This window comes from Nothobranchius furzeri, chromosome 6, assembly GCF_043380555.1.
Source record: "Nothobranchius furzeri strain GRZ-AD chromosome 6, NfurGRZ-RIMD1, whole genome shotgun sequence".
NCBI classification, from domain to species: domain Eukaryota; kingdom Metazoa; phylum Chordata; class Actinopteri; order Cyprinodontiformes; family Nothobranchiidae; genus Nothobranchius; species Nothobranchius furzeri.
The window spans coordinates 51,805,859-51,830,997 of NC_091746.1; the positions used below are offsets into that span (position 1 = coordinate 51,805,859).

Here is a 25,139-nt window from a genome sequence, read left to right on the forward strand (position 1 = left end):
CAACATTACACCTCACCCCATTCACCGTCTCATCCACCTTAGTTACACCATACATTTAGTGTTTAAAGTCAGTCTAGTTTAATTTGTTTTTAATACATTTTAAACTTTTAATCTTGACTCTCTCTCTTCTGTTGTCTCTGAGTGAATATGAAGCTGTTATCTAATCCCTGCATTAAAAAGTTCCAATCTTCTGGTTTAAAATAACCTCACAGATCCATAAGGTTGATTTCATATTTACTATGGAATCCTACGCCTTATGGCTTGTTAAATAACATGTAATTTAAATCATTACATGTATAAAAATGTGAGTAAAGTTGATATTTGAGTTGAATTACTGAAATAATTTAACTTTTGCACCACATTCTAATATTTCACGTCTCACCAGTAACCTGCTTGGGATAATATTTGGAAGCTGTACAAGAAAGTGCCATTACATTAGGCCTACTAGAATGTAGTCCATTATCAAATACTTTAATATTTTTATTAGACTTTAGAAACTTGAGTGTGAAAACCTACTCTGCTGTCGCATCAAGAGGAATGATGCATCAAAGTGATTTTGTGAAAGCCTGGGGATGTAAGGGCTGTTGTCTTAGTCTATTATATGGTTTTCTCTTGTGCAGTGATCTGTTACGGCCAGAGGTGGAAAGTAACGAATTACATTTACTCACGTTACTGTAATTGAGTAGCTTTTTTGTATATTTATACTTTTTAAGTCGATTTTAAAAGCTGTACTTTTACTTTTACTTGAGTAAGTTTTTTAAAAAGAATTGTAATTTGCTACATTTTAAATCATATCCGTTACTGAGTAAAAATAAATTATAGGCTTAATAAATTAAAAATATTATGTGTAGGCGCGTCGGAACGGAAAGAGACACCTGCATGAGCGCCACGTCTAAACCGTGGGGGGTGTGGGGGTGTACACTTTTGCTGAAAAACATCAGTTCAGTTCCTCAACTCGCTGTTTACCTCCTCTCTCCCTCCTCTCCTGTGGGTTAGATCCCGCACCTTCGCGCACCGGTGTGACGTCATCAGAATTCTGCTCGGTTCGGTAGCCGGACTCTGTTCCGTGTTTGAAATGTGTTTCCCTGCCGCTCCGCACGGCAGCGGCAAAATAACGTTCAGCGCTCATAACAAGTGGATTTTCAGCGCTTTGCTCATAAAACAGAAGACCTGCAGGCCTCTGTGAATTAAAACATCCTGATACTGTTCAGGTGTAAACATTGTGCTCCATCCCTGTGTTTGAACTCAGATGTGTGTGTGTGTGTGTGTGTGTGTGTGTGTGTGTGTGTGTGTGTGTGTGTGTGTGTGTGTGTGTGTGTGTGTGTGTGTGTGTGTGTGTGTGTGTGTGTGTGTGTGTGTGTGTTACACATAGAACTGCATGAGACAGCGTGGTTTCATCAAATCCATGCAGTCCTATATCTTGGCTGAAGTAATGGCTCAGGAAAATAACATATTTCATAAATAATGACGTCTTAATAGTGTCTACGATAATGTTTTATCTTATCTTTGGTCTGGGAGGTGTAACTTATCATGATACAAGCCTTTTAAAACATGTTAAAGTGTTACAAGAGGAGATAAATGCATGAATTTAAAGTTCATGTTTGGAGACCAACCTTCACAGTTTGGAGGCTCACGCTGGCGAGGAGACACCATTAGTTCTAGTAACACCTGGGCTCCCAAGGCCTGTTCTGACAGGATGGACGTTACGGGACCCTTAAGGATTCCAGTTGGATGATTGAAGGATTATTTAGGAGGATTGGAATGAACAAACTGATTTCAGTGGTGAAGGGTTAAATGAGTGAGTGAACCCACTACCAAGGATGAACTCTGCTAACTTTAAAAATCAGCTGCTCTAAATAAGCATGAAGGTCAGAGAGGAGCTCTAGGATGGACATGGATAAAGGAACTGTAATGTAGAGGTAAAGTAGGGCAGGGCCAACGTTAGCAGCTGTCATACATCTGAAATGTTTGACTGCATTTAGCTTGTTATGTGACAGGTTAGAGCACAGTCTCATGTTAGAGTTTTGTCATGAAAACATTGAGATACCTCACACACTGATGGCATCTAAAAATTAACTTTTTTTGTTTCAAAATAAAGAATAATTTTAATCACAATTGAAACTTACCATCCTAGAAAAACCTCGTCCAATCAATGTGAACGTCCTGTTCTCACTGATTGGATAGAAATCCCTCCTTCAAGCTGTGCGTGTTTGAGTGTGCGTGTGTGTGCGCGCGCACACGAGCGAATTGTGAACTGGCGTTGTGATTTAGCACTACTTAGATGTAGCCATCCTTACGCTGAAAAAATGTAACTAAGTAACTTTTACTTTGAGTACATTTTGCTTACGATACTTTTTACTTTAAATTGAGTAGAATTTTAGGCAAGTACTTTTACTTGTAATTGAGTAAAAAATTATCAAAGTATTGGTACTCGTACTTAAGTAGGAAATTTTAGTACTCTTTCCACCTCTGGTTACGGCTGACCTCTTTATTGTACTTTCTGCTTCTTGTTTTGCTGCTCTTGTATGTTTTCGACTTGTTTCTCTCTCGCACTCCTTTCTATATTCTATTGTTCGTGTGTTGAGTTGGCGTCCAGTTTCTCCTATGTATGTTTTATTGCAGTTTGCATGGGATTTCGTAAACAACTCCATATTTATGTCCTGCTGGTATTTTGTCTTTTGGGTGTACTAGTCTGTTTCTAACTGTTGTGTATGGTTTTGCTGGTGTGTTTATGTTGTGCTTTTTCATTGTTGCAAACATTTTTTCTGTTATACCTTTGATGTATGGTAGGGTTATCACTGGTTTTGGTTCTTGTCTTTCTGGGTTTCTGGTTCTTTTCTTTGGTTGTTCTTTTCTTTCTGTTGTTGTTTGTTGTTTTCCTTTGTGTATTGCCCAAGTAGGGTATCTGCAGGTCTTTAAAGCATATTGTATGTGTTTGTCCTCTTGTTTACGATCTCTTTCTTCAGTTATCATGTTTGCTCGGTGATATAATGTTCTGATTACTGACACTTTGTGTATGGTGGGGTGTTCTGATGTCCATAATAGATATTGGTCTGTGTGTGTTGGTTTCCTGTATGTGTTTATGTTTAGGGTCCCGTCGGTCTGCCTGGTTATTTTCATGTCCATAAATGCTATACTGCCTTCTGTTTCTGACTCATATGTAATCTTTATGTTGCCTGTGTCGTCAATGTTATGTTGAGTTCATGTTTCTGTTTGACCTTTTGGTATGATTTCCAGTATGTTATCTACGTAGCGTTTCCATAATTTTATTTTGCAGTTTTTAGGGGGCAGTGGCTATGGCTTTTTATTCTAGGTGTTCCATGAAATACTCGTACAGGGTGGCTGATAACGGGTTACCCCTGGCGAAGCCTTCCAGTTGTTTGTATATTGTGTTGTCGTATGTGAAGTAAGTGGAGTTAGCTACCAGACCTATGCTATGTCATCAGCTGTGAGGTTTGTTCTTTTGTGTAAAGTTTTGTCCTGTCTGATTCTGTTAACTACTATGTCTATGGTTTTTTGGGTTGCTGTTTTTGTGAACAGGGATGCGACGTCATGTGAGATGAGTATGTCGTTATCTTCTATTGTAATCTTTTTTAGTTCCTTTGCCAGTTCTATGCTATTTTTGCAATGCTGATCTGTTTTACCTAATAAGGGCTGATGATTATGCTGATTTCTTTTGCCATGTTGTATGTTGGTGTACCTATGCTGTCTACTATTGGTATTAGTGGGGTGTTTTGTTTATGTATTTTTGGAGTTCCTCCGATTCTTGGTAATATGTTTGCTGTAGGAATCCAGTGTTTGTACATTTTTTCTGTTATTTAGCCTTTTTGTTGTCGTGGCTTCAGTAATTTCTTCATGGTTTTCTTAATGTTTTCTGTTGGGTCTTTTTTAAGTATTTTGTATGTATTTTTGTCCTCTAACATCTGTTTCATCTGTTGTTTATATTTTTCTTTGTCCATTACTACTGTGGTTCTTCCTTTGTCTGCCGGTAGAATAATTATCTGTTCATTTTTAGATAAAGCTGTCATGGCTGATTGTTCTTCTTTTGCAATATTGCTGTGTTGAATTTAACTGTTCTTTAATATCCCAACTACATTATTTCTAAGTTCTGTTTTCTTTCTCTCATCTGTGATCTGTTGACATGCAATTTCTGTTGCTACAATAAATTCCTTATATGGTATTTTCTTTGGTGTTACTGCAAAATTTAAACCTTTTTTAATATGCTTTCTTCTGCTTCTGTTAGTTTGTATTGTGAAAGGTTACATACCTATGTATTTTGTGTGGTGTTATCTTGTTTTTCTTTTCCCTTTTTCTTGTTGATGAGTTTGAAACTTCTTTACGTGTCTTTCTTTTACTTTTATGAACTCTTTTTCCTGTTGTTCCATCATGTGTCCTTTAATTTGTTCTTATGTTTGTTCATCAAGTTTGTAATTCCTTTTTGAGAAGCAGAAAGTACAATAAAGAGGTCAGCCGTAACAGATCACTGCACAAGCGAAAACCATATAATGGACTGGGACAACACAAGGATCATTAGCACAGAACAACAGAAATACAAAAGATGGATAAAGGAAGCTATAGAGATAAGGAGATGTGGATACGGGACCATGGATTGAGACGACGGAGTTTACACATTGGATCATGCATGGGACTGCATCATGGGTGAGGGGAGAGCGGGCATCAGAGTGCAACAAAGTCCTCTGCTGCCCGCGGATAAACGTAGTAGGAAGTGACGCCACCATCAGCGTCAGCTCTGAGGAAGTTTGCAGCCGCAAACGAAATTGTCAGCAAGGTAAAATGAAACCTTTTCTGTGTTTTAAAAAAGAACCAACAATACAGTTAGAAAAGCAACACAGCAAGAACACACCAAAGACTTGGTGTATATGTTGTGTGTGTGGATGTGCGTTTGTGTGTGGGTGGGCTGGTGTTGTTGGTGTGTGAGTGTGTCTGCTCTGTCTTTTCGATCCCCAGTGAGTCGTGGTGGATGGCTGCTTATACTGAGCAAGGATCTTCCTGTTAAAAGGGAGTTTTCCTCTCCACTGTCGCTGAATGCTTGCTTAGTATGAGGATTGCTGTAAAGTCACTGACACTAGTCAGTGACTTGATGCAATTTGCTGGGTTCCTTATATAGGAAACTTTTTACTGATTGGTTTAATGAACTGAACTGTATTGGAATGTTTACTACGTGAAGTGCCTGGAGACAACTCTTGTCTATATAAATAAACTTGAATTGAATTGAAAAAAGTAACCGCCTAATAAATAAATAACACTGGGAGTGCTGGGCCATGCCAGAAGCATGCGTGCACCATGCCAAGAGTTCATGTGCTACTGCGACTCCTAAATCTCCATGTCATATCATGTACCCAGTCTAAAATCACTCAAGATAGAAACACAAAACATTTTGTTCTCTCTTGTTAATCTTTGTTCTGTCAGGTTCTGCGTCCCTTTGTTCCCCAGCTCCTCCAGTTCCCACTCCAGGTTCTCCTTTTGTGTTCTCTTAGCGCCCTCATGTGTCCTTTGTCTGCATCTCTGTTGTGTGCCTTAAGTTGTAGCTCCAGCCTCTTGTTACCCTGTTCATTGTATGTGTGTATGAGTTTGTGTGTGTCAGTATGTGTATGTGTTTGTGTGAGTCCTTCCCTTAGTCTTTAGGTTTAGTTTTGTGTTTTTTTTATAGTTTTAGGTTTATCTGCCCTCCATTGGTTCTCTTCCCCATCCAGATAATTGTTGTCACCTGCCTTCCCTCCAGCCTCACTCCACACACCTGCTTCCTGTTTCCCTAATTGCTCCTCCCAGTCTATATAAGCCCTGTATTGTCTCTGTGTTGTGTTGGTCCATTGTTTTTTGTCAGCGTGATTTATTCTGTCAGTCTGCTCGTTCCTCTTGTGCTTTTTTGACTCCCTGGATTTTTGGATTTTGGCTCCCCTGCTTTTTGGATTTATGTTGTTCTTCTTGCAATAAAAGGACTTTTTCTTTATATCAACTCCTGCCTCGTATCATCCTGGGTTCTGCATTTTGGGTTCCAACATCCCTCCAAAACGTGACATGTTCAGGATTGGTGTGTGGTCTTTTTAGGTGGTAAAACAGCTGTTGAATGATAAAACCACACTGCTTGTTCCCAGTAAGCAAAAAAAAAAAGCATTTATTTGATTATTTTACATAATTAAGTTGTTTGTTTACTTTTATTGACTCCCTGAAGAGAACTTCCGTGGTTCCCAAACTTTTCAGCTTCTGACTCACTTAATAGCAATAGTTTAGACACGCAACCACAGATATCTCTGATTTGAAGATAAAAATGTGCTTCAAAAGCTAAATTTTTCAAGGCAATCAAATATTAACTTAAGCTCATGTTCTCTTGTATCCATTTATGACAATTTCTATGAGTTTTTAAATCTTCAGCATTTGTTTCTGGATTCATCTGAAGACCCCTTGTTTAGTTCTTGGTGATCCACATTGTGGTCCCAACCCCAGTTTTGGGAACCACTGCTCAAAGGTAATGGTGATGGCATAGTGATGTGTGTAGCTTGTTAGTCATCCCAGACATTCGGCATTAACGTGACAAGATAGAATCTGTACCAACAGCTGTGTGACGGACCTAAGGTACAGGTGCGGGTCGCCTGGTAGTGTTGTGTGAGGTGGGATCCAAGGTTGCAGCTTACACACAGCAGGATTACATAATGTACCAGTTTTTGACCCGACCTTTCCTTTCTAAAAAATCTTAAGGGTGTGTCCTAAAGATAGTCTTATCAGACATTCCTTCCATGTGTGGTATGTCACTTCAGTCACAAATTGTGATTTTCAAACATGTTGGATTCTTGGTTCGATTTTTGAAGGCCAACAAGTGTGCTGCCTATTGAAGGAGATGTATAGTCAATCAGGAAGTGGGGTGCCACAAGCATGCAGGATGCTCCTACTCCGTTGTGTTTTTTACTCCTAACTCACATTTGATACAGATTTCCTGTAAGATGGGGTTTTGTTCAAAAAGTGAGACGGACACTAAACTAGTCTGTTGTGGTGATTGGAGAGCTAAACCAGGAGGGAAAGGTTTTCATTTACCAGTTGTTCTATGGTCCTCCCCTTATCTGTGGTCATGAAACTTTAGTTATGGCTGAGGGAATAAAGATGACACATACCGGTGATGGCGAGCAGTTTTTGTCACAGAAACAGGGTGAGGAGCTCAGATATTCCGGAGGGACTCTGAGCAGAGCTGCCGCTCCTCCTCATTGAAAGGGGCCAGATGAGATGGTTTGGAAATATAGTGAGGAATTCCTATGTTGATCTCCCAGAATTTCAGGGACATCCAACAGCAGCACCACCTCAGTATCACTAATGTGTCACAGCCTCAGCTTCCACCACTATTACTGAGTACTCCAGCTTCATCTTCTGGTGTCTCAAGGGCCGTTTCTCAATACCCAAGGACAGTAGAATGTTCTTGTGTACTTTACAAGTATGATTTTGGTAACTCCAGCAGAAAGTCCATTCTATTGAGCATGTCATTTGGAACAGAACTGTACTCCATTACATCATCTACGGTCAAAGAAATTACCTGACTTAAAAATAAAAGTCTACTTTGTTCCCTAAATAATAAAATAACAATGAATACATATGATTGTACAGTATTTGGTCCACTTTGATCAAAATTGATAAAATACCAGCATGTCCTGCTGTCTAATGAAGAAAACAGGGTTTTTTTTTCATCAAAACAAAGCTATTTATGGCAACACTGCTTTTATTTTGATAGTGGGTTGGCTAACTGGCATTTTGAAGGATTGTGAAGAGTCTGGGGGAAAAAAAACAAACACACACAGCAAGTTTTTTATTTGTATTTCTGATATAAAACACTACAGTTATGGGCTTTCTCCTCTGACATTCCTTGCCAGCCAGAGTGTCCACAGAAGGATGCATCCAATGCATCCTTGATATACTTGGCAAAGCAAGAATACATCCTGTAACCCCAAGTGTACTTGCATGATAAGGTTCTCAGGAACAGTACTTGGTCCAACGATGATGATGTTTCACAAAGGCGTGAGTACACAAGTTCAGACGAGTATGCATGTTGAGCAACGGCCCAAGGTCAGGTCCCTCATCATGTGAACGTGATCTATTAGAAATTTTCCAATCACGTGAGGGCTGGTGAATTTCTTGGAATCAACCTCTGACCTGTCAAAGAAGACATGGATCTTTTGTGAGAAGTGCACTTCAAGAGCAGATTTGCATGCAAGAGTGCTGAATTCCTGCCTCGTCTGCTAAGCCTCACCTCAGGTTAAGAGTCTAGGTGTGTCATCTTTGACAGTTCATCATCATTCCAATCCAATATCAGAAACATCACTCAGGCTGCATAGATGGACTGCATTAGTCCCTCACATTTCACCGTGCTCCGGATCTTGCTCCCGCCATGGTCACATCCCATCGTGAAGATTATAATTCCCTACTTGTTGGTCTCATCGACCGTCCTCCACTTTTCAAATAAAACCCATTTTTTCAATAGTTCTTCCTGCCTTTGAATCTCAGACCACCTCTTTTCATCAATTTATTTATTAGCCACATTTATATTATCATTGATCATTATCATCAATAGTTTTTTTTACCCTGCTGATACTTTTTTTTGTTTTTATTCTAAGGTGACCCTAGTGTATTACATTCAGAATCATCTGTAATCATCTTGACTCAGGAGATAAACAGGCTGAACATGACTGGACTCCTTTCTGCTTCAGGATGTAAAAGCTGAGGATAAAATGACAAAAGTGACTTCTAACAAGATATTTTACTTGATTTGCTTTGTTAATCATTTTAGTTTTAAATAAAAAATGGATTCAGTCATTCATATTTTATACAGCACCGGGTCAATTTATAACCCAGGAGGTTTGTTTGTCACTGAGCAGTTCTTAATGTGTTTAGTAATTTCCAGATCCAGTTTGTCCTATCGAAGGACACTGGAGCCTGTCACGGTTATCATAAAATGTGAAACCAGCTGTTAGTCAATCACAAAGTCAACAATGTGTCACGAGCGTGCCGGGCAGCGAGGTGGTGATCAGAGGAGGATCCAAGCGCAGGGAGGAAGAAGGCGAACAGGAGAGTCCGTTTAACATAGGTTTATTGAAGAGACACGCTGGACACTGAAACAATGACTCCACCAAGGACACAAAACAGACAGGGTTTAAATACAGGAGGACCGGGAGCTAAGGTGATTGGGAAACAAGAGGCAGGTGGGAGCAATTAACGGAGACACAGACAAAACCTAAGAGTAGACAGGACAGGACGTGACACAATGATGATAAATCTATTTGTACCACATCATGGGCAAGTACAACCTGAAGGCCAAAAGCAGCCACTGGGTTATCTCCGTCTGGCTCTCAGTATCCTCAGATAAAAACAAAACAATTTAAGAACATTTTTGGATTAATCTTCTATAAAATCCCAACTACACTGTGCGTTTGTTGGCCATCCTAGATGAATCCCTCATCGTGAACAGAGTCATGACAAAAAAATAGTGAATTTGAGAGTGATTTGCAAGTCTGTGTCTGTCCAGTGTGAACGTCCCAACGACAGCTAATGACCAAATCCAGCCTCTGACACTCTTCAAGCAGCATCAGAAAACCTACGACTCCGGTCGGCAATCAGCCCATGAAAATACACCCAGGGAGTGACATGAAGAACTAGTGAAAGGTGTAGCCTCTTTTCATTGTTGTCGTCATGAATATCTGTCAGCTATTTGTCACATGTGCTTTTCTGTGAATACGCTTGTGACGTTAGCATGTCCTGCTAGCAAGAGGTAGTGTGGTTTGGCTCACTGAAATCTTGGACTGTACCGTGTGCCACCTCTCTAGTCCTCACAGAGTGACATGAAGGCAGCAGTAGCTCAGGAGGTAGAGCGGGTTATCCAGTAACTGGGAAGTTGCAGGTTTGATCCTGGCTCCCACCAAAGAATACTGATGTTTTGTCCTTGGGCAAGACACAACCCACCCTGCCTGCTACTGGTGGTCAGAAGGAACCGGTGGTGCAAGTGTTCGGCAGGCCTCGCCTCTGTCAGTGCATGCCAGGTCAGCTGTGGCTACATCGTAGCTCATCCCCACCAGCGTGTGAATGGGTGAATGACTTCTTTGGTATGTTCCTACTGTGTTGCTTTTCTAACTGCATTGTTGGTTCTTTTTAAAACAAAGAAAAGGTTTCTTTTTTACCTTGCTGCTGACAGTTTTGTTCGCAGCTGCAAACTTCCTCAGAGCTGATGCTGATAGTGGCGTCACCTCCTACTCCGTTTATCCGGGGGCAGCAGAGGACGTTGTTGCCCTCTGCTGCCCGCTCCCCCCTCTCCGATGATGCAGTCCCATGCGCGATCCAATTCAGCTCTGAAGAAGTTTGCAACCGTGAACGAAACTGTCAGCAGCAAGGTAAAAAAAAAACTTTTCTGTGTTTTAAAAAAGAACCAACAATGCAGTTAGAAAAGCAACACAGTAAGATTATACCAAAGATGTTTAAAGAAAAATACGGACAACAAGGAACAAAGGACTTCCGCCTTTTGGAACTTTTACATCAGAAACACACACGTCTATAACCCCGGCTTTCCACGGGAGCCGTCAGCAGCACGTTACTGCAGCAGCACGTCATAGCTGCTGATAGGAACGGCTGTGGTCAACAGAACCTTTTCCACTGGAGCCGTCAGCAGCGCGAGTCGGCCGCGTCTCAGGAGCAGCATGTCGCGGCCTTTACGCGCCGGTTCTATTTCCTACGCGCGACGCCTCTGAAACGGGTCAAGTTCGACATTTTTGGGGAAGGAAAGACAGGAAATCGGACGCGGAAATGGAGAGAAGCTCCAGAGATTTTCAGAATAAAGAACGTACTGCCTTCCGGTCGCTTTACTTTAAAAAAGGTTACTAACTGTGCGGCCCCGTGAGAAGTTATCACCTAGCTAGCGGTCTCCTTTGTTTTTCAGGTCCGTATTGGCGATTATAAAACGGACAGAATATAAAAACACAAACATTTTGGAGCCATGTTGTAGTTTTCTCCTGCTTGTTGTTGTGTTTACTGACGAAGTCACTCGTGTGACTTCGTACTCTGTCGGTGACAGCTGCTCCTCTGCTGCGTCGCGTCTCGTGGGAAGGGCCAAGCAGCAGCTAGACGTGCTGCTGCAGTAACGTGCTGCTGACGGCTCCCGTGGAAACCCGGGGTAAGGAACCACCTTCGCTTCAATTTAAGACTACTCAAAAAAAGGATAAGAAACGTCGCAACCAAACAGAAGCAAGCGGATAACGAACTGGAAAGAAGACACCTGGACTTAAAAAGGAATTACAAACTTGATGAAAAAACTGAGGAACAAATTAAAGGGCACATGATGGAATAACAGGAAAAAGAGTTCATAAAAGTAAAAGAAAGACACATAAAGAAGTTTCAAACTCATCAACAAGAAAAAGAGAAAAGAAACACAAGATAACACCACACTAAATACACAGGTATGTAACCTTTCACAATACAAACTAACAGAAGCAGAAGAAAGCATATTTAAAAAAGGTTTCAATTTTGCAGTAACACCAAAGAAAATACCATATAAGGAATTTATTGTAGCAACAGAAATTGCATGTCAACAGATCACAGATGAGAGAAAGGAAGCAGAACTTAGAAATAATGTAGTTGGGATAATATTAAAGAACAGCTGAATTCAACACAGCAATATTACAAAAGAAGAACAATCAGCCATGACAGCTTTATCCAAAAATGAACAGATAATTATTCTACCGGCAGACAAAGGAAGAACCACAGTAGTAAAGGACAAAGAAAAATATAAACAGATGAAACAGATGCTAGAGGACAAAAATACATACAAAATACTTAAAAAAGACCCAACAGAAAACATTAAGAAAATCATGAAAAAAATTACTGAAGCCACGACAACAAAAAGGTTAAATAATAGAAAAAATGTACAAACACTGGATTCCTACAGCAAACATAATACTAAGAATCTACGGACCTTTGGAGGAATTTTTCCCTCTCTTCTCTATGTCATTGTTTTAATTAAGCCAAGTTGGAGGTTTTTTCAGTATGATGAGCCTGTGAAAGACAGAAGACGGGAGTTGCTGGATTCTGAGGGCGTGGTGATTGGATGCCGGCTGGTCCTTGTTACAGGTAATGAGGCCGGAGAGAACAAAAGGGTGGCAGATCTACCAAGGCGGTGTGTGTGGTCGACCTGTCATTGTGGCACCAGATCCTGGGAGGTGGGATCGTTCGCAGTCGTTTAGGACTGCCGGCGATGAAGATAGCTGAGCACGTGGCAATGTTCCAGCGATAGGAGGGAAGGCTTGACGCCTTCTTTAGGTAGCGAGGGCTGGGAGTTGATGGGTGCCGAGGCCACACCGACATCTGTCGCCACAGACTCTGGCAGTCGGGCCTAAGTTGTGGATTTACCCGCCGTCCTCGCAAGCTGAGCCCCAGGGTGTTGGACGGTGTTGGAAGCTCAGACCCCGGGGAGGGGGTCGCATTCGCATCAACTGGGACAGCTAAGTAACGCTGCATGCTTTTATTTATGCTGATCAGCTGGCTTTTAGTGAGAAGGACTAGTGTTTTATTGTTGATTGTGATTGTTTTATTATTGCCGGTGTAAATAAAGGCTCTTTTTGGAAAAGTTGTTGCCTACTGGTGCTGTTTTCAGGTTCTGGCTGGAGGGCAAGATATTCTGCCCATCTTAGGTGTGTTCTTACTGTGTCGTGGTTCTAATTCCATGCTTTCGTTCTTTTTTAAACACAGAAACAGTTTTGTTTACCTGTTTTGTAGCTACAGTTTCGCCGACGGCTGCCGGCTTCTTCAGGCTGACGCTGATGGTGGTGCGTCACTTCCTTCTCGGTTTATCTGCGGGCAGCAGAGGACGTTGATCCCATGCAAACTCTGCAATAAAACATACATAGGAGAAACCGGACGCCAACTCAACACACGAACAATAGAACACAGAAAGGAGTGCGAGAAAGAGGCAAATCGAAAACACACAAGAGCAGCAAAAGAAGAAGCAGAAAGTACAATAAGGAAGTCAGCCGTAACAGATCATTGCATAAGAGAAAACCATATAATGGACTGGGACAACACACGGATCATAACCGCTGAACAACAAAAATACAAAAGATGGATCAAGGAAGCAATCGAGATAAGGAGACGTGGATGTGGGACCATGAACAGGGACGACGGAGTTTACACGCTGGACCACGCATGGGACTGCATCGTCGGAGAGGGGAGAGCGGGCAGTAGAGGGCGACAACGTCCTCTGCTGCCCGCAGATAAACGGAGAAGGAAGTGACGCACCACAATCAGCGTCAGCCTGAAGAAGCCGGCAGCCGTCGGCGAAACTGTAGCTACAAAACAGGTAAACAAAACTGTTTCTGTGTTTAAAAAAGAACGAAAGCATGGTATTCTGCCCATGCTCGCACTGAAACTTATATTACAAGCCTGTTAAAGGTCAAAGGTCATTCACAGTTTCATCAGTTACAGCAAAGCAGCCCCAGATCATCACACTACTGCCACCATGTTTCACTATTAGTATGATGCTTTCTTGAAACGCAGCATTAGTTTCACGCCAGATGAAATGAAGATGTTAATTTAAGATTAGTGATCATCATTTGAAAATTTGATTTTCTATCTATCTATCTATCTATCTATCTATCTATCTATCTATCTATCTATCTATCTATCTATCATCTATCATCTATCTATCATCTATCATCTATCATCTATCTATCATCTATCCATCTATCTATCATCTATCCATCATCTCTATCATGTGTGGCTTGAGATCAGGAAGGAGAATTAATCCATCAACAGTCAACAGTCTGCTGCATGAGAGTGGCTCCCAATGCTGAGCGGCAGGTCTCGATCTGATTGGCTGAGAGCAGCTCCGAGGATGCCGGAGTGAGAGCTCGGGCAGCGGACTGAAGGATGCGGGCTGAGGAACGTCAGCGACACACCGATCTGTCACGCTGTTGCGTCGCTTTTCCGAGCAGCCTAGAAACTTTGACAGTTTTTATTTTTTTTATTTTTCTCCGCAAGTCGACCCATTTCGGCGCGGGTTCGGGGTGATGTTGTGGCTGCGCGCTCCTGTGAAATCCCCCTCACTTCCTCACGCGCCGACACGTCGTCTCGGGAGTGATGGGCTCCAAGTTAACCAGGCAGAGAAGTCTGGATTTTGAGAGTAAATTGACTCAGAGAAGACGCCAGAGACATGATCTTCCAGGGGAAGGAGAGAAAAGTGGCGGCAGGAGCGGCGGGGAATTCTTGTTTACCTCCCTGATGCTCAGATCCGACAAGCTGCCAGGGATGCTGCGGAAAACCAACCAGAGCCCGTATGTCAGGAGGGTGGCTTGGGTCCGGGAGATCCAGAGGCTTCTCCGGGAACAGAAGCTGGAGCAGGCGGGGGAAGTGCTCAAACTGCTGAGAAAGGTAAAAAAAAAAAATTAAAAATTAAAATTAAAAACTGACATTTTGTCTGTAAAATATATTAAAGTGAAGTTCGTATCAGTGGAGTTCATTGAAAAGCAATAAAACGTAATCACATTTTAATATATTCTAGTATACGTGCTTGAACTATTATTTAAAATGTTTCCCAACATTTGCCGTTGTTTGCTGCAAGAATAGAACAAACCCGAGTCTCACATCCTCATTAAAACTGATATGCATCCGGGAGGGAAAGCCACCGTAATCAGACTGGTAGCAACATCCACGTGTATTTCCTGAAGAGTTGGAGGTTTAAAATCATTGTCTTTGCAGCTGCTTGTTTTAAACTTTGCACACAGCAGATGCCGTAATAAGTGAGTGAGGAACCCTTTTGCATGACATCCACCACCTGTATTCTCTGATAAGAAGCTGTCGTGAAACCAAAAAATGTTCTGAACATCCTGATTAATGGATGAATGAATCAGACGTTCTGTACCAAAACCCCGGAGAAAAGAATTAAAGCTGTTTTTATTTATATTTTCAAAATTTTCTTCGTGTTGATGAGGTTTAAAACATGTAAGACTGATTAACATAAAAATCCAAGCAAGTGACAGCCGCTAATCCAAACCCAAGCGATGCATTAATGTGGTATTAACAACCATAATCTGTCCCTGGTGCACAATATTCTGCAAACACATTTTCCCCACAATTTGTGAGCTTAAAAACAAAAAGGTTTTTCTGTTTTTCTCATGTTGCACATTGCATTTAACACCCTTCCTGGACAGATGTTTTCCTTTTATGTGGAGTTGTGTGAACAAAAGTAAAATGACTTTAATATTTTTAATCATGATTGCTCTTTTCTGGAAAAATAAAACTAGAGTGTGCAGATTTAAGCAAAGATTGCACAGGAAAATTAAGAAAAACTGATTATAGGTTTAATTTATTTTCCCATCTATGCATAAAAATCAGTATCATAGATCACCTTCAGGGTGAAAACCTAAACAAACATTGTTTACATATCTCTAAACCAATCCTGCAGTCTCTCATATATCAGCTGTGATCACAGATTTGCATCATAACTATAGATATCCCTATAAATCACAGTTTAAACTGCTCACGAAGCACTACTTCTCTCTCCATTGCTCAGCGAGGTGAAGCCGGAGGACTGCTATGTTGTTTGGGCTGAAGCCAAGTGTCTGACTAATAATACTTCAAGATGGGAGGGGGGGGGGGGGGAATACTGGCTGTAGATCTCCTGTTGCAGCTCTCAGCAGCAAGGCAGCTTTTCCTCTCGGGAATGGATGAATGTGGAGATAATCACCTTGAGATGACAGAATGCAGGACCATTTATCTTTTGCATGGAGGAAGTCATTACAAACAGGAACCAATAAAACCTGCCCCCCTGCTGCAGCTCCATCCCAGATCTGACTTCTAGGCCATTAAGTTAATTAGTTTGGGAGGTTCTGGATATTAATTAGTAAACAAAGACTCCAGAAGAGCTCCTATCAGCTGACATTTTGGTTTGTTGATTATCAAACGCTGTGTTCAAGTCTAACAGAAGTTTTTGCATCTTGATTCTTTGAAGCTGCAGTGTTACATGGTGTAAAAATACCAAAGTATCTTCAAAAAAGCATAATTTGAATATCTGACCTGTTCTGTGATATAAAGTAAGAAATTGTTCACAATTGTTCCCCTAAGTTCATCCCCCGGCCTCTACAAAAAAAAACTAATTATTACGCAAGCCTAGAGCAAATTGTTTATCCACAAGAGGGAGCTGTTGATCACTCGGCATGCACTGTGGGTGACGCACTAACGGGCAGTCTGCTTAGCTAGCACACCAACCTAGCATGGGTGCTAACTCAACCTGCTTGAATTAATGTCAGTCTGTAAACTTCAAGTTAACTGTGGACGAGGGAGGGAGGGAAACGAAAAGGGATTTATCTTTTGTGTATTCGAGCCAAGAGATTAGTGGCCCCTCGTTAACGCTACGGCGCTATTTGTGCGTAGTTTGAGGTGTGGCTTTCAGCTTCTTCCACAAGGGGAGGGGGAGCTTGAGTCGTTAAAATTTCAAAATATTTTACTCATCTCCTTGATGATGCCATACAGACCACATTGTTGACCCAAGCTTAAATGTTTTAGCTTTTGCTCACTTTTTTATTCTAAATCATGCTATCTCGCCTTGTCTGATAAATAACAGAATAGATGTGAATGTTAGAGCTTTTATTTAGTTTCCTCTTGCTGCCCACCTGTTTTAAAGTGTTCCTAGAATTTAAAACCACGTTTACCTTGTTGAATAAAAGCAGCTTGGACTGAGGTAGCATACCAAGAAGCCTGTACTGTCTCCACTCTGCTTTCCTATGTAAATTGGTAATGTCGTAGTGGCCATGGATAAATGGTTCGTTCTGAGAAAAGCTGAAATAACACGTCATAAATTTGGACACACCTCCTCACCTGCATGTCCCAACCTTCAATTGGTCACGGTAATGCTAACAACAAAACAACGCAAACCCAAGCTACTGCTTGAGCTACTGCTAACACTAGCCTAAGCTCCTGCTAACGCTAGCCTGAGCTACTGCTAACACTAGTCTGTGCTACTGCTAATGCTAAGCTAAGCTCCTGCTAACATTAGCCTGAGCTACTGCTAACATGAACCTAAGCTCCTGCTAACACTAGCTTGAGCTAATGCTAACACTAGCCTGAGCTACTGCTCATGCTAGCCTGAGCTCCTGCTAACACTAGCCTGAGCTAATACTATCACTAGCCCGAGCTACTGCTAACACTAGCCTAAGCTCCTGCTAACACTAGCCTGAGCTACTGCTAACACTAGCCTAAGCCTGAGCTACTGCTAATATCCTTGTTGGTCAAGAGGAAACCAACAAAAAAGAATGTTGGAGCGCCACTCACGCTCCAGGATGTATTGGGAAAATCCTGACTTTAAATGAATGCCAGATAGATTTCCAGTTTGCAGTTATTATCCTCTTTCCCGTTTGCCTTCAAACCCCAACTCCAGAAGCTGCCTGGCACCCACTTTATTCCTCATTTGTCTGCACCCCCATGGACTATCTGTTGAAATCTGAGCTGGGCATCAAGCTATATTGCTCCGGCAAATAGCTGAAGATTTCTTCTGCACAAATGTAAGGATTTCATTAAAATTGGTGGTTTATCTTTTTACCAGTAGTGTTCAAATAGCTTGAAATGACACAAATACATTTAAATTGATAGGGATCACCTTGAGCTGGTATCACTGATGGCTATTACTCGCGACAGTCACTTTTTTCACAGTTTTTAATTGCTCTTCAAATGTGACTTTTAGAGTTTGAAGAAAAAAACAATGCTACCATTCCAGAAGACAGTAACTCAACATATTTAAAACAATGCACAATAGCAGATGGAATACACTCAGTTGGTACGTTTAACATTTTTGCCACGAGTTTCTTATTTAACCCTTCACACAGGATTATGGTGTAATTGTTGATGAAGCATTGCAACGGTTTGTGTGTGTGTGTGTGTGTGTGTGTGTGTGTGTGTGTGTGTGTGTGTGTGTGTGTGTGTGTGTGTGTGTGTGTGTGTGTGTGTGTGTGTGTGTGTGTGTGTGTGTGTGTGTGTGTGTGTGTGTGTGTGTGTGTGTGCTTTCCAACTCACAGAAACTAAACTGGAGCAAGCTTTCGCTCAGGGGAAGAGTGGCTCACTGCCAAACGGAGGGTTGCTGGTTTGAGCCCAGCTTCCCCCTTCCTCCAGGACACCTTTAAAATGGGCTCATTCTAGTTAAGCAAAGGTCAACCAAAAGAAAAATAAAAAGAATTCAAGCTGGTCCAAAACTACCATGATGAGAATTTATGGCACGATTTTAAAAATGTCAGCATTTTGAGAGGACGGTGCTGCTAAATTGTTGTTTTACACATAAGAATTAGACAAAATGGCTGATAATTGTGTGTCTTTGATGTCAGTTTTCAATGTCACACATTTATTTACTGGGGCTTAATCTAGGATAGGTTCTCCATTAAAAGTGTGAATCACTGAAAAGGCTATTTTAAAATCTTATTTCTGATTATATAATCACTCTGAGTTTCTCATGAAGGCTGAACATGAAGATGTCCTACACCTATCTCCTTCATTAGCTTCTGATTGAACATAGACGGTTCAATCAGAAACACTAGGATTTGAAAAGCCCGACAGATCTACGTCACACTGTCACTTGACATTTATGGACTCACCCATCTAGACTCACGACCAGTGGCGGATTTAGCTATTTGGGGGCCCAAGGCGAATGCAGACATGGGGCCCCTTACACAAAATTTTCGACAATCTAACCTTTAACTGGATTTGTGAAATTATCCCCTCTTCTGACATGAGATATTTTCCCTTTTTATTAGTCCTCCTCTTTTTTCTGTCTTTCTCTCCCTTTGAGCACTTTCAATATTTGCTCTGCTTTCTTCTTCCTGTCAGTGCTTCTGTGCTTTTGCATTTCTTTTTTTTTTCTTCTATTTTCTATTTTGGTCTATGTTTTCCTCCCTTTAAACATTTTCCATTGTCTTTCCTTTTCAGCTTCCTTTTGATGTTTACATAGAAAAACGATGTCACTTTCGGAAGTGAAGATAAAATCTTTTTTTAAAGCAAGCTGCTTCTTTCTCTTATTGGAGCCACTAGGATAACTCCATTTCATGCTTAATGTTTTGACTACTGCTTCAAGTTTGTTACAAATGCTCCCGCCTCTCTTCTTCTTCTTCTTCTTCTTCTTCTTCTTCTTCTTCTTCTTCTTCTGCTTTCTCTTCTTCTTATTTGTGGTCTTATGGCACTTGGCAAACAACAATTTGGTGCATTACCGCCACCAACTGAATTGGAGTGGAATGACTACCAATCGCTTCCTGTTTGTGCATCGGCGTCTTAAAGGAATAGTCCATTGTGGCATTAACAGAGGGGTGCCAGTGGTCAGGGCTAGGGGGCCCCCAACATGAGGGGGCCCCAGGCAGCCGCCGACCTATGCCTAATGGTAAAACCGCCACTGCTCACGACGGGGAAGGCTGTTGTTTTGTCGTCCATGAAACAGAAGAGAGCGCCCTGGCTAGAACTGTTAACCTTAGCAACTCCACCACACAGAAAAACTCCTCCAGGCTTGTGTTATTTGTGGAGATAAAACATCCGTGTCAGTGGTAGAGTCACATTGCTTTTATCCACTTTGAGGCAAGATGTCCAAATATCAGGAAATAAGACTCAGAATCCTGCCGTGTTTTGCCACTCTGCAGCAGCAGACTTGTCGGTACTGATCCAAGCATTTTGGGGCTTTTTTTGCCCTGAGCACGTTAATTCCTACCAGAGACCACTGAAAATGTAAACAAGTGAAACAAGTGAACCACACCTCATGGCTTTTCTGTGTTTGTGTGTTTTACCATTAGTTTTCACCAAGTTTTCAGGTTGGCAAGAACATTTTCAGAAATCTCTGATGCCTAAATGTCATCAGACAACAAGCAAAGCTGGTTCGAAGCACTCTTGTTTCCAAGTGCCCAGCTCTTCTCCCTGAGAAGCTGCCTGTCTGCTCATTAGTAAAGCTGTTGTTGGCTCTTTTTGCTGTTTCATTATTGCTTCTGCCTGAACCTGGACTCTGAAGCCAAAGAACAGAGAAAACAGAAGCTTCAACAAAATGTCAGGATTTTCTCCATCTCTAAAAAAAACAGTCAGCCATATTTCAGGTTGTTAACTTGTTCTGTAAATCTGCATTTTGAAGAACTGGAAATAGTTTTTAATTTCTTTTTTTTTTTAATAAGACAATCCTGACTTTTGTCTTCTGTGTTATGAAGATGAAACCTGTGGGATGGGATTTATGCTTGATATGTTTCTGGATCCTAATGAACTGCGTGTGTGGGATGATGCTCTGCTGCTTTGAGATCATCTCCCCATTCAGACCTTTTGTGACGGAGCAGAGAAATGAGATGCACGGCTTTTTAATCTGAAGTACACGAGGATCCTGTCAAAGAGCAGAACGCATCATGCCTTCACGGTGAAGAAGGAGTCATGTTTAATCCATCAAATCAAATCGTTTTGGGGATCTCAAAACGAATATTCCAGAATCTGCAGCTGCATAGATAAGACACATCAAACCTTCTTTTTTTGTGTGTCCTCCAAACATTTGGTACTCTCAGACAGCTAGCGGTGGAGGATAGCCCCACATCGGGAATCCCACAGATCTCTGCTGTAATAAATCAAGCCGGAGGCTGGAGGAGGAGAAAACGCTGATGGGAGTTTTTGTCTCTGCGTGCCCCAAAGCGTTATGGCTGTCAGCACACATAGAAAATGTTTCACACGGCTTTAGCCTCCAGTCTGCTGTTTGAGGAGCTTTTCGGTTCAGAGCTGACAACGTGTTTTCTGCTTCTACCAAGCCTCTAGTTTCACTGCAACTAAACAAACACATGATGGACCAGAGAAACATGCTTTCCTCTTGTTTTCTTCCTGGGAAACATGTTTATTCCATGAATGAGACGAGAAAAAGCCTTTTCGTTTTTTGTGGATAAAAGAAAAAAAAAGGAAACATTTCCTTTTCCTCTCAACACTTCTGATTGTTTTATCTGCTCAGGAACATGTCGTCTTCTCTCCTTTTGTTGTTTATTTTGAATCTTGTCCTTGAAGAATTAGACACAGTTTCAGTATATAGTATTTACATTAGACGTGCAAATGGAAATCACCCGAATGTGTTATAAATATCATGAACCTCTGGAGATGTGTCCCGGTTCTTGTTTTCTTTTTAGTATATAAAATCTTCTACACTTGGCCTGATCTTTAAAATGAAGAAAGTGAGATGCATTCAGCTGGAATCAGGGGGTATTTCTGCACGAATGTTTTAGGAAGTTTATAAAAGGCCTGCGGGAGAGCTGGAAATTTGATTAAATGCTTTTAGTTTTCTTCACCAGGGATCAAAACGGTATTATTGGAGTGTTAAAATACATAAACGCTGATGCAGACACAAGCTTCACCTGGAATCAGCTGCAGAGGGTTTCAGCTCTGATGGTAAACATTTATCAAACTGCAAAAACGATAACAGGGCGAGGTAGGACAAGAAGATAATAAAATCCCTTTTCAGTCTTTCTTCCTTTAACAACCCGGCTGAGTTTAGCTGTGTTCTTTAATCAGATGAAGGTCTGAACGAAGTCTCTCTACTCTCTCTTTTATCTTAGGAACTGGGACTTCAGGGATCTTCGCTTAACGACATTTTGTACAAGAACGCAGCTTTCCTCAACCTGGTGGACCCCATCTCTCACGAGCTGCTGCTCAGCCTCGCGCGGGACCTGCAGTGTCCCAAAAGGGTATGGCCCGAAACTTTCTGGTTTGTTGCAGACATCACAATTTTAATAAAATGTAACTCAGATGCCGTAAAGATGCAAATTTGCTGCTATTTTTGCAGCAAAACTCAGATAAAAAATTTGGCTCATCACTAGAGGTTACAGACGGCAGTCCTGCTTTTGGTTTTCCTCTCCAGGTTCTGCACGACCCCCCTTGGTGCAGTGAGAAAACATGTCAGGGTCTGCATGTTCACCACATTATCAGTCTAGGTTATTTTATTTTTTTTTACAAAATAGCATGAACTAGTAGCAATCACTGTGTTAAGAACAGAAATGCTCTGGTCACAACCACCGAGGATGAAGCATCAGAGAAGTTTAGGCACAAACTGTGAGGGCACTTTGACAATTGGCTGCAGGCCAGTGGACGTCTATTTTTATCATCTGCTGTTTATGAAGGACTGTGAAAAAGGGGAGACAAAAGGAGGATCCATCCAAGTTATTGAACCCTTTTCATGCTCTAGTCCAGGGGTGTCAAACTCCATTCCTCGAGAGCCAGTATCCTGCATCTTTTTGCTAAATCACCTGTGCAGCAGCTCATGAATCTCTCCAGAAGCCTGTTAATCACCTGCTGATTGAAATCAGGTGTGTTGAAACAAGAAAAATACTAAAACATGTGGGATAACGGGTCAGGACTTTGACACCTGTGCTCTAGTCTAAGCCGATTACAGTACCAGGTCTCATTTACAGACTAAGGAAATTCATTTTATTTTATTTAGAGTTTTTCCATCTTTCCTAAAATAAAAAATTTAAGATGGTAAAATATAGTTCTAAAAATTTTAAAGAATAGAAAATGCTTCAAATGTGTCCTAGAAATTAAACGTTCACTGTGAGCACATAGCTTGAAGTGTCCAATGTGGCATACAAAACACCCTATGCCATCACCAACCTGCTTTCCTATGCAATTTAGTAATGTTGTAATTAGGGCCAGGCAATATGGCCTAAAATCAATATCACGGTATATTGAGGGGTTCACCTCGATAACGATAAATGGATGATAACTACATGTCAGCGCAGAAACAAAAGTTGTCCACTAGATGGAGCTGTCATGTGTATTACACAAGCCCCCACAATGCGGCTCAAAAATTTAGTCCAACCCGTAAGTACCAAAAATTGCAGTTCCACCCTCATCCGCTGGGGGCTGGTGTCAGAAGCAAGCAAATCCTCATTGACTCCCATGTTAAAAATTCCAATTTCACAGCAGAAATAAACATGTTTACAGCTTGGTACCAAAACATGTTTTTTGGTTTAAATGATCTAGTTTACACTCATGACAACTCTGAGGGGTTTGAATTTTTTCTCACTCTTCTGTTTAAGTGTATTAAAAGCCTAAATTTCTGTATAATTAATGAGCATCCGACCCACGTGACCACAGAGCTAGCTCCGTGGAAAGGCCTCAGTAGAGCCTCGGTCTGGCTTGGAAACTGCTCCGGGATTTTGAGTCTCTGTGTTTGTGTATTCTTATTTGGATATTATTTGTGCAATTGTTGGACAAAATGACTTGCTGTGGCATTAATTGCACTAATAGAGCGTCCAAGGAGTCTCCACTTCATTTTTTTCGGTAAGTAAAATTATATTTATGTATTTTAGGTCACTGCCGAGCTGAGCTTAGATTTTAACATGTACTGTTTAACCATGAAATTTAAATGTAACAGGGTAAAACCCAGTGCATTTAACATAATGCTGCACTTTAGAAAATGGGTTGAAATATAACATGTTGGTGGAGCTGGGTTCCGACTATCGGCTTGTGGAGCTCTCGGGAGACCGATGTTTTCCACCCGTTTCTCCCCTCCCCGCAGCTCGGCGCATCTCTGTCTGATCGCGGCTTCTGTCTGCTGCGCGGGCTGCGGCGGCATGGACGTAATTTTCACTTTAGAAGTGGGTGGGACACGGGGGCTGGGGGGTGGGGATCTTTACAGTATGTTCTAATTGGAAACAGGCAACACAAACAATTGTTTTCTGCTTGGTCCTAGAGCTCAACCAGTGTCAATTTAATATAGCGTAATATTGTTTTTGGATGGTAAAAAGTGCAGGGGTCAAAACTTGACTTTGGAAAAAGTGGGGGGACATGTCCCCCCCCCCAAAATTACGTCCGTGGCTGGCGGGCTTATGGTTCTCCCCTCCCCGCAGCTCAGCGCATCTCTGTTTGATCACGGCTTCTGTCTGCTGCGCGGGCTGCCGGCTTTCACCAGCTTTCGGGAGACCTCTGTGTTCCACCCGGTTTTACCCAGCAGTCAGCCCAGCGTATCTCTGACTCAGAAGCTCTGGTGTTGTGCACAGTTAACTCCGGTTGTAGCTAAGTTGCTACCTCCATTAGCTTAGCTCCCACCTCCACGTTAGCTTTGGGTTAGCTTCAGGTTAGCTTGACTGGGTGTCGTCAGTTGATCCCAGCCTTACAGCCACACCCTCAGCTCCACCTCTCTTCCCTTTTGTGGAATTGTCTGGGCTTGACGGAACATGTGACACAGTCAAAATGGCGGTGGTGGCCACCTCCCATTTAGCCTCAACAACGTGTTATTGGAGTCTATGGAAACCCATTGTCCAATATTTATTTGTCGATGGTATTACATTGAGTCACGTTGTCATGTGACTTGAGGTGGAACAGCTTCTTAAAGGGATGTGAATGTCGCTAACCCATACATTTGTTTTATTACCAAATGTATTGACATGGGAAAAATTATATTGGTTAGAGTCACAGATGTTGATAACAATTATTTCCCAGCTCTAGTTGTAATGGTTCTAAGAAAATGTGGTTCAACCGTCATAAGCTTAGACACTAATGCTAACACTAGCTTGTGCTACTGCTAACATCTCTGTGAGATGAAAGGAAAACAACAAAGAAGAATGTTGGAGCACCACACACTTTACCATGGTCCCTCTCTATGATGCCTTTCACCTTTCGCGGCCTGGGTGCTAGTTCTAGACCAGGGGTGTCAAATATGCGGCCCGCGGGTCGGATCAGGCCCGCACACAGTTTAAATCCGGCCTGCGAGATGATTGTGTAAACCTTATTTTCAGACTTTACAATGTAAAGTCTGAAAATAAGCTTTCCTTTTTCAATTAAACTACTGGTGAAAGCTAAAAGATTTCAGGTATCAGGAGTCAAAGGCATGCATGAAACTAATATAGCCATGTGATCTGCGAATCAGTTATTTGAATTACTGAGGAATAGTCTGGGTTTTTTTGTTTTGTATTTCACATTTTCAAATACACTTCAGGTGTTTTATTATTAACAGTGATGTTGTGCTTAAACTATTTTGGATACACTGTCCTCAGGTTCCAGCGTTGTTTTATGTTGATCATATCAAAACAAAAGAAACAATCTGAAGAAGTTTTTAATTTATGCATATTTTAATTTTACTGGTCTCGCCCACTTGGGACTAGATTTTCCTCAATGTAGCCACCGAGCAA

At 41.6% G+C, this 25,139-nt stretch overlaps 1 protein-coding gene across 1 annotated transcript in view; it reads left to right on the forward strand.

The window, feature by feature from the left end:
* Positions 1-13,805: 13,805 nt before the first annotated feature.
* Positions 13,806-25,139, forward strand: part of lrrc75bb (leucine rich repeat containing 75Bb) — a 34,912-nt gene continuing 23,578 nt past the window's right edge. The window contains exons 1-2 of the mRNA XM_054744298.2: positions 13,806-14,406; positions 21,567-21,695. Of these exons, the coding sequence (XP_054600273.2) occupies positions 14,116-14,406; positions 21,567-21,695 (420 nt within the window). The 5' untranslated portion in view covers positions 13,806-14,115. The remainder of the gene's footprint in view (positions 14,407-21,566; positions 21,696-25,139) is intronic.